This window comes from Boleophthalmus pectinirostris, unplaced genomic scaffold (assembly GCF_026225935.1).
Source record: "Boleophthalmus pectinirostris isolate CB_2022bp ecotype Guang Dong unplaced genomic scaffold, ASM2622593v1 HiC_scaffold_22, whole genome shotgun sequence".
In the NCBI taxonomy this organism is placed as follows: domain Eukaryota; kingdom Metazoa; phylum Chordata; class Actinopteri; order Gobiiformes; family Gobiidae; genus Boleophthalmus; species Boleophthalmus pectinirostris.
The window spans coordinates 17,255,164-17,275,640 of NW_026571190.1; the positions used below are offsets into that span (position 1 = coordinate 17,255,164).

A 20,477-nucleotide genomic window follows, 5' to 3' on the forward strand; every position below is an offset into this window, starting at 1 on the left:
AGTTATGTGTTTTTGCTGAGATAAAGCAATTGTAGGTATACTTTTAGATCAGTCTGGTCATTGCTCATCACATATTAAATTATCTTGATTTATAGAAAAAACTTGAGACACAGAAATATGAGGAAAACAGCAAACAACATAGGACAAGGCATTTCATTTGAAAAATATAAAACTTTAATAAAGGCTACATCTCTCAATAATTACAATAATTATAGGTCCATGTAAATCTTTAAATGAAACTCTTTATATAATGTATAATTTACACTTAAGATAGCATGAAATTAAAAAGGCTGTGGTGTAAAAACAAAACAAAAAACATGATTACAGGATATTATTAAAAGCATAAAAATATCTTTTAAACATAAGACCCTTCTGAAAACCAAGGGATATATATTAAACCCTGAAACAGGGTAGCACATGGTATGGTCCATGTAGGCACAGGTGCTGTAGTCCAGGACACAGACAGTTCATGTGTGCATGTACTATCACTGCAGATGCATAATTACACTGTGAACGGGCTCTGCTCAAGTTACTGTCAAACATTCAAAGGATCCAGAGCCAGAATCTTCACTTTTTGTCTTTTTGAACTTTTTGACAGACTAGCCGACTTCCTGGAGAAGTCGTTCGGAGTGACCCAAACGTTCTTGTTAGCACGAGTTATTTTGGTGTGCGGCTGTAAACACTGGCATTATTAGATGGTGGCAGGTCTCCACTCTGTGTTATCTGTGGTCATTCCCCCTGTGCAATGCCTGGTTTACCAACAAAGGCACAACAAAACTACTGGGCTGTGTGGCTGGAGGAAGAGAGTGGGAGACAAGCTTGTGTGCTAAAGTTAATGTGACCAACTATCAGCAGCATATAGGACTGGCTCTGACTGGAGAATGACAACGGGCCATGTACAGGCCGTTAGTTTGGGTCACGCTGGGCTAAAAGGCTATGGGAGGTGCTAGGCTAGTGTCATGTCCTTTGAAAAACTAAAGTCAAAATAAACTAAATATCACCACAGTATTCTCCCAACATTCAAAGCAGCTTGCCCATTGGCTGGAGAGGGGGAGGGGAACACAGGTTTACAAACAATTAGAAGGGACAGGGGTTTTCAATAAATACTTAATAAAAACTTTCAACTTATGACAAAGCATCAATATATAATACATGTATATATACATATATGCAAGTATGTATATGCACACGTACAAAGTTGGAGTGTTAAGAGCAGGTTGGTGCGCCGTCGTAAGCGCTCTCTGGCGCATTAGACCACAGTCTCATCAACAGTCTTCAGTGGTTATTCTCAGGAGGCGGGGCTTCTCCCAGTGCCCTCCAATCATCATCCTTAATCAAGTCCTTCCTCCTTGTTTCTAAGGCTGATTGGTTGAGAAAGTCAGAGAGGGGTATTGGTCCCTCTGGGTTTCGGCATACTTCATTGGCTCGTCTTCCTTCACACACTCCTCTTGTGCTGGATATATTAACTCTGTTTAGCTTAATATTAAGAAATAAAAACGTTCCGAGTGTTTAGAGTCTCTTGGTCGTCTCATAGCTTTCGGTCGGACAGTTCTGGTGGATGGCCCTAGTCCATCCTCTCCACTTTGCCCAGGACCTTGCCCTCATACATGGGCAGCACCGCACCGTCCTCCCACACCTCCTCGAACACGGCTCCGCACTCAAACTCGTCACTCGCCTTTTTAAAGTAGTACCTGCCCAGAGGAAACAAAAATGCATCATGATTAGAAAAACTGTCCAGATATAGTTTGTCTCCTACACCACTTTAGTGTGCCATAAATGGAACTGACTCAAAACACTTAGTCACGGCGTTCAATGCCATCCCTCACACATCAAAAGCACAGGGTGTCTCCCAACCACAACACTGCACAAACCCAGTGTTTAAAGGGGTACTATGTAACATTTTCGCGACTTGCTTGTCTCTGTGGAGATGTCATTGCTCTGCCTGGAATGTTCCACATGCAGTATAGAATTAAACTTATCCATGTCACATTCGATTACAGGTGTTTATATTGCTAAAATTACCATGGAAAAATGCATTCTTTACTGTGAGTGGGGCTGCCTCTCCACAGATTTCACCTCAGTCAAGGAGCAGTTTAATGTCATACTCAGGAACATTTCTAGCAAAGCAATAACATTTCAGTGAAGACAAACAGGTGGCAAACCCTACACCAGAAAAGTTACATAGTGCACCTTTAAAGAGAAAACAACCTGTGCATTCCTCTTTCTCTCTCTCTCCCTTGCATCCCATCCCTGTCTGTCCCGCAAGCTCCTATTTAAAGTGAAGGGTTAATTAGAGGTTGTCTTAAGGTCTCCGTCTCCTCAGCAGCGCCCCCTCCCTCACCACTGCTCTTGTCTATAGTTTCTAATTGGGCAGCCTGTCAAATGAAGGGCCTTTTTGTCACACGCTGACATTTCAGGTGCCTGGGAGTCTGACAGGGACTGCTCAAGCCTCCATAAACATATACACGCGGCCCAGACTCAAGACATAAGCCAACGCACACTTCCGCAACTTTTACGCAAACAAAAGATACAATGTGCATATGTTATTATCTTGCCTGAAATGTTACACAATGTTCCTCCCCAGAAAAGTTGCATATTTTACCTTTAAGTTTTATTTAGGGGAAAGTTTGCTTGTTTTTTGCACTTTTTGACAATGTAATATCTATATTAATGGGAGTATGGCAGCTAGGTGAAAAAAAAATTATAATCTGTATCTTTTTCTAATGAAATCAAGCTAAAAATGAATACACCATGTTTAAAGCTATATATAAAATGTGTATTATGACTATTGGGGTATTGTCTTAAGCCTGGACTTGGTGATGCCTGAGGAGCTTTCACTGTGCTGGGAGGGGAGGCGGTCTTGACTTTTGGGCTGCTCAGACTGTCTCCTATGAGGTCAGGGGTCACACGCTGGCCCACTCTCTCCTTCTCTCTTTCTCAGCTCAGATAACTCTGGAGGTGACTGGCTTGTCCCCCCGCAGCTCCTAATGATTACTCCTGTGTACTTTAAATCCAGCAAAAGATCAGCAGGAGGTGACTTAATGATAAGCTTTGTAATGGAAAAAGGCCTTGTTTTAGTCCGCCTCGATACAAGAAAGAAAGAGAGAGAGAAAATGTGATGGCCCGTTTTGCTAGCGTCTCCATTTAGATTCATTCAAGTATTTTAACAGATCTTTTTTTTTTTTTTGCTGATTGTAAATTGGCAAATAAAGAAACACAAAAGGACAGTGTGACTATGTTGACTACGGTAATTTTGTAACTCTCAAAAGTTATCATTTCATTGAGGTTGTGTATCTAATCAAATTTTAGTCCAAATTTGGTGATTTCTAATGACTAATTGAGTCTGGAGTCTAGACTCTAGACTCTATCCTTTGCCAGTAAAAGCATGTGGTTTGGAGCAGAGTTCACAAGAAATCTGGCTATTTTTGTATAACATTATAATGATTAAAAGTCTGTATTGTTTATGTTTAGGAAGCCATTTTTATTTGTTATTAATATGAGAAAAATCACGATTGAAATATTGTGTTTATTTTTTATTTTTTTGTCATATTGCCTAGCCCATATTTTATTTCAGAAAGAACATAAAAGATACAGAGGAGCATTTTAACTGGCATGTGGTGATCATTCGCTTTTTGTAACATGTGGCACTAATATGGTTTGGCAGAGCTGAGTTGTACTGTTCTGTTTTGTACCATTGCCATCTCCAAGCTAATGAACTCCACATATTCGGATCCCCTCTCCCACTCTTCTCCCTCCTCTTTCTCTCTCTTTCAGCTTTTTTTTGGTGGCATTTTATCTTTTCTAAACAACCAGATGTTCTACTCTGGTGTCGAGACCATGCAACATTTGAGTCCCACAACATATGGCATCAGTAGGAAATGTAGTTGAGTAGTGTGAATAACTATACAAATGTACAGCTTTTTTCTTTTTATCAAAACCCAGCCACTAATTAAAACTAAAACTAGTATCAAAACTAGTGGTGCTGGGTATCAAGCCTTTCCCTTAGTATGAAAAGAGAGTTTGATTTGACACAATTTCTGTTATAAAAAATGGGATTCTGTTCTCAATTTTGGCCTCACAATTGTGTATTCATTTTAATAAATATTTTTGTATCTCATTCTAACACTGCTTTTTGAAACTATGAGTTACGTGTGCTCGTGTGTGCACGATCTTGTGATAATTTTGTCTTGCAAGATCATGAGGCAAGAGATCTTGTCCCATCCCTAATGCAAACTAAAATACAAAGGTTCAAGCAATGCAGTCCTTGAAATCCTCTGTATTGTAGCAAAATGTATATCCGTCATTAGGAGTACAAAGTACTTGCAGATTTAGATTTTAATACCTGATGCAATCGTGTGGAGGAGGCCTCAGAACAGCCCAGCAACAGTCTTTGTGCACTAAATAAAATGGCCCAAGCTTCAAAGCACATTTATTAAGGCTGCCTTACCATGAAAATCAGTACCAGATGTGAGCAAAATCCACTTCCCCCTCCTCTTTCTCCCTCTCTACAATGACTAGTTTAATACAGCCACAGCATTCATCCCGCATACTGTATAAAATAAACATGTTCATGGATATTTACCGGTAGTTGCCTTTCTTGCTAAGTTGCTCTTTAAAGTGTCCAAGTGTGAGGCAGTGAGTCTTCAGCATGCTTCGATAAGGGATCTCCTCGCCGCAGAAGAAGTAAGTGACCACAAGCTCTTTTGACCTGGAAACACAATTAGAATGATTTTATGAGGATTTTAAGGTGACTAATACCTAACACATACTTCATATTAAAAGCATACAAACACCTAGACTAAAGAACTAAAATGTAAAGAATGCATTCAGAAAGGGAGGAATAGCTGTAAAAATCATGTACAGCAGTTTTAATGTGAGAGCCCCCAATAGAAGACCTTATGAAAGGTTTGACTACAGCAATACCCGAGCTGCGGCATTTACCAGGGGGTACTGTGTATAACTTAGTGGTTTCCAGCCATGTATGTGTATGTGTATCTGGGTGTATGTGTGTGTGTGCGGGGAAAAGGGTGAGTAGTTAGCATTCAGCATTAAAGCATCTTAAATGATTAAAAAAGCGAAGAGTTCAAAGCCATTGCTATGCTGACTCACAACATCTTTGGAGAGGAAAATCTGAGAGGAAAACTACAAGAGTGGCTAGTGCAGAAGGGGCCAGGATGAAGAAATAGTCTGTACACATGTTGGATCTAGAGGACGTTTTAAAAGGGCCATACTCGTCTGGTTGGAGTCCAGGGCTGGTTAGTGAGCTGCCTCCAGAAGAAAGCGATGCTGTGGGGTGACTTCTCTCTCTCTGAAGGCTGTTGGCTCCAGTTGAATGCCTATCAAATGAATAAAATAATGATTTATCTGCTATTCTAAACCAATGAAAAATATAGAATTGTTGAGAAGTGTGCATAAATCTTGGTGTACCTTTGTTTGGGGGGTTTAGAGACCTCTTCTAGCCTGCGACAGGCCTCCTCCAGCTGGGCAAGGGTGTTGGGCGGGGGCAGGGGAGGCATGGTGGGGTCCTGGATGAAGGGGTGTCCCGGGTGGTGGCCACGCAGGTGTGCCCCGCTGCCAATCCCGCCTCCACCCCAGGAGGTGTGGGTCCGGCCAGGTAGTGTCTTCAGGCCTTGAGTGCTGTTAAAGTAAAGGTAAGTAAGGTTACTCTCTATAACAGTGATATACGACATAGATATGGTGCAGAGGAGAGGCTGTACCTGTGTGGTTTGTGCTTGCCCTGCCTCTCACTCTCCAGGATCCACTGCCACACGTTTTGGGAGCGATCTGTGACGTCAAGAGGAAGGTGCGGTGGGGATAGGGGGTCTTCTGTGGCCTTGAGCGGCCGCTTGGACAAAGTGCTGCAGCGCCTGAAATGCAACAAGATTCTGATGAGACTTTGGACATTTGGTAGGTCAGTTATTATCAGAAAATATCAACTCTGGCCACTTACGCAGGGGTGTAGTCGGAGTAGTTGGCGCCCCCTGGAGGGCAGAGGCACTGCACGCGCTGAGCTGCCTCAGCCTCTATCTGCTCCTTGGTCTTGGCCGCAGCGTGGTGGTGGTGGATATAGTGGTGGTGGATGTGCTTGGTGGACTGCCGGCCTGCCGGGTGGAGCTTGGGAGTCCCGGGGTAAGCGCTGAAGAAAGAGCCTGTCCCAGACGAGGGAGTCCGATCTGGGGAGTGGGAGCGGGGAGAGTGGCGGACCACACCGGGCGACTGGCAGCCGGGGGTCTTGAGGACACGAGACAGGTGCTCGTCCAGGATGGCCTGAGGGTCCTCCTCCTGACAGTGAGGGGGCAACAGAGGATGGTGCATGGCAGTACTGTTGGAGAGGTCCCCGCTCTCCTCTCTCTCTTCCTCCTAAGACAAACCACATTGTGGTCAATGGACACATTAGAGCAGTCACAGAGAAACAGGCACAAACTGAAGAATTTATGTCTCAACTTAAACTACTATCTCCCTCTGAAGTGCACTGGAGCCAACGCTGGGTAACATGATTTGTGCGTTTCTTTTTGCTGTAGTTATCTTGGCTAACAGGCTTTGGGTGCGCTTCATCTATAATGCAGAGTGTGCCTGTGCTTCACAAGGAGACTGGCACTACACATATTCAGCAAACGTGCCACTGGAGAGCTGCTAAGTGCTAACTATTTGAAGCTACTTCAAGTGTGTCTAGAAGCATAAGTTGAAATGTTCCCACACATGAAATGGAAGCGGACACAGAAGTAACCAAGCCAAGCCTTTACATTTCTTTTGCCTTTTCTTGCAAATGTGAAAGCTGCCATGAAAGCTTTTGTAGTGCACTACAGACCCTTGTCCCAAGCTAACTTAGCTTCCAACAGAAGCTTAACAGAGTTGTATTCAAAGGACAAAGTTGTTTGGGAGTTAGTACCTCTTGGATCAGCTGTAGCCGCTCCTCCAGCGAGCTCATAGTGTCCTGCTCTCGCTTCAGCTTCTCCAGCCTCGTGATAAGCAGCGCGGCAAAGGCCGAGGGCTCCACGGGTGCCATCTCTTTGGGCAGTCTGTGCGTCCGCTGTTTGGGAGACAGAGTTTTTCTTTAGTGTTTGTGACAGATGCAGTATGCTACGTTAATCCACTGTCCCAGTCCTAATCTTGTTCCAAAAGCCTGCATCTCCTCCAAAGGCCTAATCCAGATGCCCTTGCCCTGTGGCTAACCTGCGCCCTCTCGCCCGCCTGTCCTGCCCCAGATCATATCGTGCCCAGTGCCCTTGGCAGTGCCAGGCTGTGGGCGAGGGGAGAGAAAAGGGGTAGTGGTGCTGGGGTAGCAGTTGGTCTCGCTCGGAGGGGAGGCCCCCTGCCTGCACCCTCTGTAGCCCAACCAAGCCATCAGCTCTGCAGCCTCTGAAGTCAGCACACTTCAAAGGGCCCTTGTCAAACATCAAACGCACACTAGGGGTGGGAGGGACACGCAGCTTTAAATCTCCGAATAAAAGCCAGATATCGACAGCGAGGAGCGAGTGAGGAGAGGGGGAGAAAGCGAGAGGGGGACAAAATTAACAGCATGAAAAAAAGAGGAAGAGGATTGAGATGTGCATTTGTGAAGTGGCAGTGGTGGCGCAGACAGAGGAGGAGGGAGGGAGAGGATAGAAGAGTCAAATACTGGGAAGATCTGAGGAGAAGTAGTAATTTAGTTCTGACTGCATGCGGGGCAGCTCAGAGGTACTCTGCTCACTTTATCTGGCTTTTCTTTAACTATATGCGCCGCTTCTCCCTCTCTCACTTTTGTTATTTGGCACACTGGCTTTCTTGATTTTGACTCTTTTTTTGTTGTTCCTCTCATCTCTTTGTAGACATGATAAAGGGAAGAAGAAGAAAGGCGAGCGGAGCTGCTGGCAAAGGAGCGGCAGCCCTGCACGGGGCCCCGCTGCCTGGGGCTCTGCATCAGGGGAGACAGAGCCATCTCCAAATCAGGAGGGAGACATTAAACAGAGCAAGTGGGAGAGGAAGAGACACAGGAATGAGAGCAGAGCCGAACAGACAACACCATCACAAACACACACAAACACACACACATTGGGTTTACATGCTTTTTGGGACATTACATTGACTTACAGTCATTTTCTGGAGACTGATCCTAACTTAAACCATTATTGCAACTTGTTAAACCTTAACCCTAAACTTTGACTATTTTAAGATGTATCTTAACTTTAAACCATATTTTTGATCTAATAATTAAGACATTATGGAGATCTGATTTGCGTCCCCTAAGGGAGACCTGTAGTGAGTGTGTAGTGATGTTAGTCCCTCCAATGTGATAAACACCTGCACAAATGCTACCTGTGTTTGAATAGACAAAACCACTGTCTGTTTTTGCCTAAGAACCTGCAGCTGTACCAGACCTAAGCACTGTTACCAGGACCAAGGTACTCTGAATTCAGAAAAAGTAATATAACAAATATTGCATAGAGATGTCTTATTCTGCTGATGGAGTTGAAAAGTTGAAAAGTTACAGTAAACTTGTGAAATGTGACTGAAGAGCAAACTAAACTAGAGGGTAATATAATCCAGTACTTAATGGCTACTTTCTAATCACTTACCCAGTCAAACAACAGTGTCAAGATCAAATACTCAGAACACACTTAAGTAAATATCATGTAAATATAATATCAATACAATATCAAAACTCACTACGTTGGCCTAACTAATGAGCGTAATTAACCGCATCAAAACCATATCTTATCAATGTTGCTTCACACATACCACACTTTCACACCAGAGGCAATACAAAGATGCCTGCAGTGGTTTATATTTACAGCTCACAGAAACAGTAGGAGGGAGGGAGAGAGAGAAGGGAAAGGGGGGTTGACTCAAAACAGCAGAAGTGCAAGTGAAGTTGTATGCAAATCCTCTCCTTTCATTTACGCGGGCTTTTATATGAAAACGAGCAGGAGTGAAATATAGTATTCTGTCACAACATTCGCTCTGAAAATAATATAATAATAAAATAAGTCAGCTTCCTCGGGGGAATCAGGACCCAGTTGTCTGTCAGCGGGTAAAAGTTTGGAGCAGATTACAAAAAAGGAAAAAGAGGAAGTCGAAGTTACAAAGGAGAATGCTTACAGGAAAGTGTGGGAGAGAAACTTGGCCATTGATCTTGAGGTTGCGATGGATTTCTCGCTGGAGTTGCTTCTTGGTGCCCAGTTTGTACGGAGGAATCCCATCTCTGAAACAACAAACATTGAAAATCTGATTAGTTATTGGCAACAAAAACTAACCCAGACATCTAAGCATGGACACAATTTACATGTCAACGCTAATGAATGATCACTTTCAATCAAAGGAGAAGGGGGAGTCCATTTAGCTGTGAAGTGACCAGTGCAACAAAAGCGCTAACCACCCACTAGGTCCATTACAAGTGAATGAAAAGGCAGAGAAGCCCTTGAAGCCAGCCACATAACAAAACACGGCAGGACAATGTGCAGATATGTTAAACTGTGGGCCCCTCTCATAAGATAACATCACTCCCCGTTAGCCCTTTTATAATAAATGAAAACAGTGGAAGCGAATACAAGCTTAATAGTCTCGGGACAATTATGCGTTTATTCCGGGCACATTATTCTCCGTTTTTCCTTCTGTCTCTGCGAGCTTTTCCAGTCAGCTGCCATTTAAGCTGGGCCAATTATCGTGGCCATTTTGGAGGCTCAGAAGTGTCTGACCTAGCCCAAACGCTACTTTTTCTGCTGCCTCTTTGAAATCTCACACTCATGCACATATGCACCCTCTGCCATCTTCGTTTGGCAAGCGCTCTGCTGTGCGCCTCTGATCTCGGCAACATCAAAAGGCTGGTTTGTAAGATAAGGTAATGTTTGAAGTTGGTGCAGCAGCATTCCCCAGTGTCCAAGTAAATCCATAAATAAGATATAAGCAAAAAGAGAGCCCCCGCCCCCTTCTGCTACCCCTCTTCCCAAATCCTCTGCCTCTTGTTTTTTATCTGCGGGATGAGATTCAAATGCGCGCTGTGTCTTTAAACTGCAATGACACAATATTCAAACTGTTCCTTACAATTGAAATGTTTTGTATCAATATCAGTTAGAGGACGAGAAGATAGATCAGTGCTTTTGAAAGCTTTGTAGTAAACCATTAAAAACAATGACTTTGGCTCACAATGGGGACATTTTTATCATTATCCCAAAGCATGCCGTACACGCCGCATGTAAGAGTGACCATCACAACTACAATCTGCACAGTTGAGGTTCGGACAGACTCGGACCACCAAAACAACGGTACCCTCGAGACAACAGGTCATCCTCCCTCACGGTTCAGGAAGAAACACAGGAAACTCTTCAAAAGTGTAGCCTCAACAGCCCACAGGAACTTTAGTGCTAACAACCAAAACTTGGCTCCCAAACATCATTCCCAACAACCCAAGCCAAACTCCATTTTTTGTCAATCTGAAGTTTCCCTGTATACTCTGAGCCATGTGACTGCTGGATGTTTGTTTGGGGCAGGTTGGAGAAGAGGGGCCCTTTACTTTTTTAGGGGAATCTCCTATTCAGTTGTGCAAGTCATTTTCAAAGCAGCCAGCCACCCTCTTATCCCCCTAAGCTCCCCTCACCTAACAATAGGCTGAAAGCGATTCAGTTAAGCCCTTTATACTCCATGCACTTTATTTTCTCACTCCCCTGCTCTGTGCGCCTCACCTCTCCCAGTTTGGGCTCTAAAGGGTGCAGCGGAGAGCCAGGATGGGGTAGGTGAGTTTTTGGGTGAGGGGTAGTTCCTCTCTACTGGTCCTAAAGTTCTAGAAAGCGTAACCTGTGTGAACGCTCAGTAGACACATGATCTCAGCATGCCGCGAGGCCAGTGGCAGGAAACTGAGGCACCATGTGAGTAAGCTTGCTTTCATTTGCTGCCAACTTTTTTCAATGAGTTTGTCTTGAGGCTTGAATGGTCACTTCCCTCCCCCAGCGCTCTCCTCCAGCTCTTCAAAGGGAAAAAGCGATTAGATAATATGAAAAAACAAGTCTGTTATGGCAGAAGGGTGGGTGGGATAGATACATTTCAACTTTGAGGAGAATGGCGACGCCCCACCCACATCAAGACAGTCCCAGATTTTTGCTGTCTGTAAAGTATCAGAATAAACTTCAAAAGGGCTTCAGACGTAATGACTTTGCCAGAGTTGCCCCCTTGAGGCCAAAGCAACAACTGCATGTTAATAGAATTACCTGGAGTCAATCACAGAGGCTAATTAAAATACATTACAACCATTATTTCCCAACACTTCAGTCCCAAAGCTGAGCCTGCTGCACCGCCGGGCCAAACACTTTCTCACACCTTTCAACTGGTTTCCTGGAACGCGCTGACCGAATCCAAATTTGAAAAACGCAGGGGGAAAAAAGCTTTTAATGAGACCATAAAGTTTAGTTTATAACACTTACACACTGCTATCGGTCATGGACATGGAGTCGTCCGTGGTGGCATCGCTGGAGATCTCGCTGTCATTGGCACTGGTGGCGGGGGCGAAGATGTAGCCAGAGTTGACAAAGTAAGGGCTGGCAGGGTCCCCTCTGCGACTGGACCTGACCAAAAACAATCAAGATTAATGTGGACATATTTCAATACTTTGAGCAAGTTTCTAGTTGTATGTTTTTCATTCAGATTAGATTGTGGACAAGTTTACGTTTCCTTCTAATCATTTTGTTTTGATTTCTATTAAAGAAATCCATTTGTGTGTCAGCTGAATCTTAGTTTAGTTTCTTGGTATTCCTGTGTTTCAGCTTCCTGTTGTATTTGACACTTTGAGGGGAGGGCTTGTCTCCATTCAAAAGATGTAATATTTAGATTTAATTCTTAATCGCTATGACAACTGCCCTAAATTTTTAATATTCTGTTACCAGAGGGTAGTAAAAGCAATGGTTGGGAGCAAAACAAGTTTATGACATGTCAGTGCTGTTATGGCTTTGCTTTTAGGGTCACGTGTTTTTATTATATGGTATCTGAGCTACTTTTCCAAATGTAAATAATTACCTAAACCTAAACAAACCAACGCCAGTTTCATTTATACTGTGTTTTTCTACTTCTACTGCTGTCAGTAGTATTTATTGTTGTATTTTCCCGTGCCTATCTCTCTTTTACTATCAGCCGGTCTAGGGGCCTCTCTTTCCCTACCAGCTCTCTCTCTCTCCTGCTGTGTTGCATTCCTGTTGTACTCGTGAAGGGGGAACTTGAGCTTTGGAGAGGAGCGAGAGAGAGAGAAAGCGAGGGAGGGACAGAGAGAGAGAGACAGAGAGAGAGGGAAAGAGAGAGAGTGACAGAGAGTAAGAGACAGAGAGAGAAAAGGGGAAGGAGGGCCTCTTTCTTTATGAGAATGCCTTCTGCCGAGAGGAGAACCCAGCATGACTAAAGCCCAGGCCCCAAGCACAAACCTGACCTTTGGAAGCTCCATGCAAAGAGTCAGGTATTTAGCACAGCTGGGCTCTTCTGCGCACCCCCACTAACTCTCTCTCTCTCGCTCTTCATCTCTTTTCTTTTCTTCTACCAGATCCCCCCTTCCTGTCTATCCCCTCCTCTAGTCTCCCTCCAAAAAGCAGCCAGTCGAGAAGAAGGAAGTAACAGGAACAAACTCTGAAGTAGAAAAAAAAGTAGAATCTACAGCTGGAGTTGTTTTGTTTTTTGGAGAAACTTTAAGAAGAAGAAGAGGTCTGCAGTGGTGAAATTAGTTCCACATGTTTGAAATGGAAATTGGTTGACCTAAAGAGATGGTGAGGGGCAGCGGGGAGAGAGAGGGGAGGGCGGGGGTTCGGTCTTTTGAGTGAAAAACAAGAAACCAGGAGATGTGCACATGCCAAATCCCCAGTGCTCAGTGGTGGCTTTGCTTGACATGGCTGCGTTTGTGCAAATCAATAATTGTACAGTGACATGTGCCCTGCGATAAACTCTCCCAGTAGACTTGCATTTAAGTTGAATTATTACACTGCCTTTCCTTCCTGTTCAAAAGGTTATAACTGATCTGCCGTCTTTATAAATGTTTAGTTAACCTAAAAGGAAACTTACTCTAAATTGTACTTTTCCTCCCAACAGCAAAGTAGAAAGACTTTGTCAGCGCTCGCTCCCTCTCTGTAATAATTGTGACCAGATGTGCAGACAAAGTAGTTAAAACTCTCTGCGAGTCCTTTGATGCGGCCGGCGCATAAAATCCTATTTTTGCGAATGTTCTTGGCTTGAAAAGATTTCAGCTGTTGGACAATGTGTGGGACGAGCGCTTAAGATAAAAGCCCAAATGCTTTCCACAAACAGCTCGGCTTTCATCTCCGACCAAGAGAACAATATCTGCGCTTGGCATGAGACCCGCCGCTCAAGTTGTTTTAACTTTGTATTAGCATTCCTTGGAGTATAGGAGATTTTCCGACAGTGGATAACAACAATATGCTTAATCAATAGGATAAAGAGCAGACAGACTTACAATAGACTGGTAGTGTTTTGTGTTAGCAGTGGTGAGGATTGGTGTCTGTATTCATGCCTGAACCGGAGGAAGGGTTTCAAAGCACAGGAAACTTGAGCAAGCCAGCAGAGGGCTGCCTTCAAGACACCGTTTACTTAAAAGGAAGGCTCAGATCCATTGATGTTTTGTAGCCCGCCCGCCCCTCCACCCCTCCAAACCCTTGACTAACTGCAAGGCAGGAGGGCACAAATATACAGGCATGCTCCTCCGAGACCCTTTGATCAGCTGCCTTTATCTTTCTCTTAGGCATTTGTTAAATAACCTGCCACAAATCCACCACACTGGACCAATGTGAGAATTCATGCAGCAGCAACAGACATACTCACAAATAGGAGGTTGATACAAACTTTTCTAACTTAGTTTGCCTACTCTTTTAGCCCCTTCTCCCTTTGATAAATACGTTATTACTACAAACTAGTTGCACTTTAATTGAGTTAGTATGTTTTGACAAGTACAGTGTAACTTAATATGCCTTTGACTTGTCTTACCTGCAATTATTCTGCAGCACATCAGCCGCTGTCCGGAGCGTTGCAGTAGCCCTCAGGTTTTTTGAAGAGAGTCCAACTACAGTCCCTAGTGTCTTTGCCTTCAGGTCACTGCAGCTCCACTCTTCTTCCTCAATAAGGGGAGGAAGATATCCGCACATCAGTTTCAGACTGCCCAGACCGCTGTGGTTGACGTACGCTGCGTTCTCACAGCCTGCGCGCACGTACTCGAGGTATATGTCAGAGGTGAGAAACATCTGGTACGAGTTCTCCTCCATGTTGGACTGGATCTCCGTCTGTGCCTGGTCAAACATGGAGGAGTCGATCTGCTGTTTCTTAATACTATCCCTTATGAACGTCTTAGTGGCCGGTTTGAGCTGCTTAGCGACTATACTGTTGTTCTCAATGTACCGCTTGAAAATAACTTTGGCAACTCGTAACGTTTTGGTATCCTTTAAGTCCATTTGCCTGAAGCCGTTACAGGCAAACCAAAAGTCCAGAGTGTCCACGCAGTTCTCCCGCTCCAAAAAGGTCCTGAAAAGGTGAGCACCGTCTCGATCCCCCAGAAGAAAATGCAGAGACTTTGTCCACCGGACTAAGGGCGAGTCCGGAGACGCACTGCCCTCTGGTTCCCCGAGTCCATCCTCGTTCCTCCGCGGCGTGGAGCCAGGAGTGGGGATGTCTTTAACCTTGCTCTGGGCTCTCATTTTGCGGCTTGGGTTGTAGCATGGCGCCTCTCCCTCCTCGCCCGGTACCGGAGGACGAGGGGCATCTTCTCGGAAGCTCGTGTGGATGTGCTCCGTTAGCGCCCTGCTCATGGCTCTAGCTCCGGTTGGCGAGTGAGAGTGCCGTCGTGCCTCCTCTGAGCTCCAGCCTAATCCTCCTCACTCTCTAAAAGCAGCGGGGGAGCTTCTCAGCTCCTCTTCACTCTGAAACACAAAGTATTGATCTAATCAAAGCCAGATCCTGCTGAACTTCAAAGAAAGACATCAAGTAAACAGTCCCTTTCAAAACCCTCGCAGGGTTCAGAGAAAGGAAATATGAAAGCCTTTTTCGTTTCATTTATCTATTTATAATCTAAATGAGAGATCAACTGCAGCCTACATTCTCTGCGTGCATTGATCTGTCACATCACAACAGATTTTTACAAGAATAATCAACGCACAGACGCGCATTTCTCTTTAAAACCTCACAACTGTGGCTTACACGTGTTTTCCTAACGAGCCCATGTCACAGGCTTCAACTCCAATTAATTCCCAATCTGTTTCGGACGCACCCGCCACTGTAAATGTGCACCAGTCTGTCTCACCTACACGTCTGCACTGTTCCACACTTGTCCCACTGCCCCACAGCTCAGCGCTGTATCTGATGTGCTCCACAATGACCTTAAACGATGTAATATGCGAGCGGTTAAAAGCCCAGAGGGAGAGAAGCACAAGCGCTTATGCGTAATGTAAGCGACCAATCGACTCCAAAAGGCTGTAATAGCCCATTAGAGCGGCATTAGCGAAGCCAAACGCGTGTTAACCTGTTTTAACTTCCACCAGAGACAATGCATTAGCACTAAATCATCAGATGTGCAAAAAACTACATGTTATTTGAAATAGAACACAGAGTTATTAGAGGTTGAAACGTCTCCCCAACATACGCACGGGTTTAGCGAGTATTGGAACTGTAAAACTTGTAAATAATTCACATAGCCACTAAAACTGGTAATAGTTGTCACACATACCATTGCAGAAGGCTTTAGTAGAGGAGAAATCCGTAAAAAGTCCAACTAATATAATCCACAACCGCGCAAAACTCGCAGAGGTTTTAGTCCAGCGCGAACACTACACTAAAGGCGACTCAGACTCCGAGCAGTGCTGCCACATGTGTCCCGCGCCAGGACAAAACAGACACTGTAGTTTAATGTACCCTGTCCCATTCAACACTGACCTCAGAGTAGGCAGGCTCAGTGCTATGTAGATCACTGGGGGTGTCAAAATCTTGAGGAGTAGGGAGGGGGGACTTCGACTGTGGAATACATCCCACTTTTTCCCAGCTAGATCCGACAAATATTCGCTTTTTATCTGGTCTACACATTCACACAGGCACACACATAAGCTTCTTATCTATCTCACCGTATTTCTCGCCCACAAACAAGAAACATAGCCCGCATTTCTCAACTTCAAAGCTCAGCAGCAGCACATCAAAGCGGCCGAGAGAGGGGGTCTGAGAAACAGCTTTCCGACAACTTACCATCCATGTAGCCCAATAGCCTCCTTGATTAGAAAAGTAAAGTAGTCCACCAACAACAGGCTGCGCCAAAAACACGCTCTAGCGCACGGATCCGTCTCCAAAGATGTCAAATTTAAACATAAGTCCGTGCGTAAAAAAGGCACTATGGGTCTTTTCCTTGGCGTGTCTCGCCCGGGTTGTGTTCGGAGCAGTCGGGACAGGCGCAGGAGTCCTTCAGGCTGTTTCTCAAACCAAACCAGGCTCAAGGTTTAACTGTGGACTTCAAAGTGGAGAACCGCTGGCCTGGTCCCGGAAGATGCATAAAAAACAAAGCAGCGCGCACTCGCAACAACCGGCGAAGAAATGCGCCATAAAACGATTATAAAGCAGATAATCAGACACGTACCGCTACAGTCTACACCAGTATAAACATAGAAGTATACTCTAAGCATAATTTTATGTTTTCACGTTTTAAGCTATGAGGTTTAAACTTTTCTAGACTGAAAAAGGATTTACATGAGAGCCAGGACCTTATCAAAGACAGGCAATCTCGAGCCAACTCCCCGAGGCTTTGGAGCGTCAGAAGTAAGTGATCCTCCGCGCCAATAGCGTTATTCTACTGCGTCTGTTACTACACAAGTTTGAACATACAACAGAAAGCAAACATGCATACGCCTTTTGATTTTTCTACTGATCATTATCTTGGCCAAACCAGCCCAAGGAGGAAATGTGCCCAAATGAACCAGAAAGCTATTGTTTAAAGATTTAACCAGTAGTTTACTAAACGGAGGATGTTTCATACAACATGAATAACTTATTGTCTATGTCTAAATCAGGGCAAACTGAAATAGTTAGACAAGTGCAAAACAGACAATTTTAGGACTAAACCAGGACTATAACAACTCCTGACCCCCCTCCAATAATACTGAAACCACCAGTTCTGTAAACAAAACAGCATATACAGATGTACAACAACACACCTTTATGTAACAGATAATACTCCCTGCAACTGTACAACCACCTCATCCTTATGTAACGGATAACCATTTGTGCTGTCAATCACCATATCATTGTTGCACTGTCTTTCTATGATCTCTTGTATATAGCTGAGATTTTATATTTATTTTTCTATTTTATTTTGGCTTAGTTATCCCTTATTTGACACCTGTCTCTTGCTACCTCTTTTGCTACTTATTTAGAATGTATTATTACCTTTTATATTCTTTACTCTTTGTTATTATATTATATTGTGATGTGTGAGCTACTGCGTCCAAATAATTTCCCTTGTAGATCAATAAAGTTTGTCTAAGTCTATTTAAACTGAACCCAGGGCACAGACAGAGGTTAAAAAATAGATACTACTGAAAACCTTTTTTATTTTTCAAAAATAAGTTATAATGACATGTAGGCCATCTTTGCTGTTCATATGTCATTATGATTAAAGCAATATAAACATCAAGGTCTTCAAAGTGACAAATCACTTTATGTATATTGTACATACAAAGCTAATAAAAACGTAATATTGAAGTTATAGCCCCATTTTGATAATCCTTTTGAGTGTAACAGTCAAATCGCTTCCATATTAGTCACAGGCGTTGTGGACGTAACACAGTTGCCAGGTCCACACAGAGGGAAAATGGCACAGCATGACATTTTGATTGAAATTGGACGGAGAGCAAAGGCAAAAGCTGTTGAGCTGCAGTCTTTTAATTCACATGACTGGCCTAATGTCATTGTGACAGAATCTTAAAGAGTGGGTTAGACAGTGATCCAATCCCATGCTACTTCAAAGGCTATATTGTCCCTTTGATGTTGGAAATCAACTTTAAAGGAGAATATAATTATATAAGTCGCAGGATTCACACTCACAAAACTCTCCTGATGGAGCACGACGACGAGCTAATGGACTCCAACTTCCTCTGTGTTCTTTTAGGCACTTGAATTCACGTCAAGGCCACAAGAGGAAGTGGGCACCCTGTGTGACACGTCCCCTGGGACTTTTCTGTCACTGCTTTGTTTTAACATGAGCTCCAATGCCTCTAGACTCATTTGCACTCAAACCTTTACTGTGTGTTTATTATTATTCATTCAAATGTCATTGTGGTCTTATTATATGAACCAATGTAATCCCTCATTCATCCAGGAATGGTCCTTAGGAAAGGTACTCATCTGGACAGTTTTTGTAATTGAGACACAATGGAAGTCATTTTCATATCTGAAGGTTCTTGACTGAGAAACTGAGTTTGTGTTGCTCTGAGCCAGATTAGTCCTGCCAAAAGGGAGGAGTTATAGCCTAAAACTGCCATGTCTTTGTTTAGCCTAGTTATTATTAACATATATTATATCAAAGTATTACTGGCTGGTTGGTGGTAGCAGCAAGAAACTTTTACAGCCGCTCTGAAACATCAAAAAGCTTTATGATCCAATTCATTGGATTGTAATCAGCATGGACAAATTTAACATGTAAAATAATAGTACAGTGTTTTTTTTAAATCTGATATCAACTTCTTTAAAGCTTCCTTTGAACAGACGGAAATTTTGAAGGGCTGTAAAATGTATTTTTTGCTACTGGACAGTGGAATATGTCTCATTCAGGATAAGATTATATCAGCACTAAAATAAAATGAAACATGAAATCTGCAGACTGGCAATTCAACCCAAAGTTAGTTGGACATGTATGGACAATTATGGCAGAAAAAAAACATATAGTCATGATTATTTGGGTCATAATTAAAACCATTTCTATTACTTATTTGGGCTCTACTCAATAGCAGTTGACACATTGTAAATTTAGCTAGAAATCCCTTCCACTATATTCATGTTCTCTCTTAAACTGCAGCTTCGTTAGGGATCAAACGCTAGCCCAAGCTGTCCTTTTATGTATTTCTCTGGCAGTCCTGAGATCCTAAATCTCTCAGACCACACCTGTTGACCCCATAAGCCCAGCTAGCTCTTCAGTGTGGCTGCAACAAAGACAGAAGCTGTAAAGTAGCTAACACAAGGAGAAGGCACTTTTTGATGCTGACCCGGTCCTGACCCCTTTGTTGGGACCCTAACCGTTTCACAGGAAGATCCCAACACTTTCAAGCCACAATACAAGACAAGAGTGGTGCTGCTGACTGTTGTAAAAGACCAATAAAAGGGGTGACCCAGGGGCTAATGGAGACCTCGTGGTGGGGGGAGAAATTAAAGGCATCAGGCATATCTCTGCAGACTAAAAACTGAGCTCCCCTTTAATTAGGTATTTACATTAACAATACAGGGAAAGTGTGTGTTTGACAGGCTTTGGTACAGGTGTCAAAACATTTGTCAGGGAGGTTTTAATGAAAAAATATGTGATTACCACTGAAAAACAAGTTCAAGCAATGTGACAAAGTTGTAATGATATACAGTAGTTCACTTTGGTCTGTTTGAGTCCAGGTTAGTCCTGATGTAGACTTGGTTTGGTTCTGCTCTAGTCCTAGTTTAGTCCTGACCAAATTTGGTGATGTCTGTCTACAAAAGTGAATGTGCTCTTAAAAATCTGAAATCTGAAGTAGGCCCTTGTAACTATCACTGCTAACACTACTATAAATATTCTTACTACTACTGCTATAAGATTACTGTCTAAGGCAAAACAGCTATTACCTTTTTTATTACTTAGGAATTATTTTCTGACAAACACTATGCCAATACTGCTTACATTACAAAGTGTACAAAAGTACAAATACCGAAGCGAAAAAAAATACTCTAGTAAAAGTATCACATGAAAAAATCAACTCAGAAATATTAAGTATCTCTTAAAAATGTACTTTGATTTAAAAGTTAAAGTATTTCATATACTTTAAAGGCTTTAAATGTAGTGATTTTGATACAGATTTGTGCTGATTTTGTTCAGCAGAAGCAACTGAATTGATTTTTTCCCCTGGCTGTTTTCATTTGTATATTTTTATTTGCTCAAGCTACAGTGTTAAAAACAATCCCCCCAGCCAAAAATACTTCTACTTTACAGTCCAGTTTAAAAATGTAGTGGAGTAGAAAGTACAGATACCTGCTCTCAAATGTAGTAAAGTAAAAGTAAAAAACATCAACTTTAAAACTTTAAAATCTACTTAATTAAAGAACAGATACCTAAACTTGATCCCGAAGTACTGTCCCTCACTACTTTTACTTTATTACGTTCCACCACTGCTTAACATCAATATAACGACGTGAGTATTCAGATTATTTTCACTGCTGATAACTATAACTGTATTAGTCAAACTGATCTGTCTTTAGTTTCATGTCTTTTACATAACAACATTTGGCCTAACATCATAAGCCAACCCACAGCCTAC

At 43.1% G+C, this 20,477-nt stretch overlaps 1 protein-coding gene across 1 annotated transcript; it reads right to left on the bottom strand.

The window, feature by feature from the left end:
- Positions 1–216: 216 nt before the first annotated feature.
- On the bottom strand, positions 217–16,429 carry LOC110173857 (axin-2-like). Its single transcript, XM_020939865.2, has 11 exons — positions 16,183–16,429; positions 13,945–14,870; positions 11,394–11,534; positions 9,079–9,181; positions 6,890–7,030; positions 5,951–6,360; positions 5,718–5,867; positions 5,428–5,637; positions 5,232–5,336; positions 4,583–4,708; positions 217–1,691 (listed from the first exon to the last, which is right to left on the bottom strand). The coding sequence occupies exons 2-11, from the start codon at positions 14,757–14,759 to the stop codon at positions 1,565–1,567; spliced, it is 2,328 nt and encodes a 775-aa protein (XP_020795524.1). The 5' UTR covers positions 14,760–14,870; positions 16,183–16,429; the 3' UTR covers positions 217–1,564.
- Positions 16,430–20,477: the final 4,048 nt, after the last annotated feature.

Bases quoted from the DNA above. Each gene is read 5' to 3' on its own strand.
- LOC110173857 (XM_020939865.2), bottom strand. From the start codon at position 14,759: ATGAGCAGGGCGCTAACGGAGCACATCCACACGAGCTTCCGAGAAGAT. The intron at 9,182-11,393 runs GTAAGTGTTATA...TTGTTGTTTCAG, and splicing joins TCCATGACCGATAGCAGTGT to AGATGGGATTCCTCCGTACA. The intron at 6,361-6,889 runs GTACTAACTCCC...GGTTTGTCTTAG, and splicing joins GGCTACAGCTGATCCAAGAG to GAGGAAGAGAGAGAGGAGAG.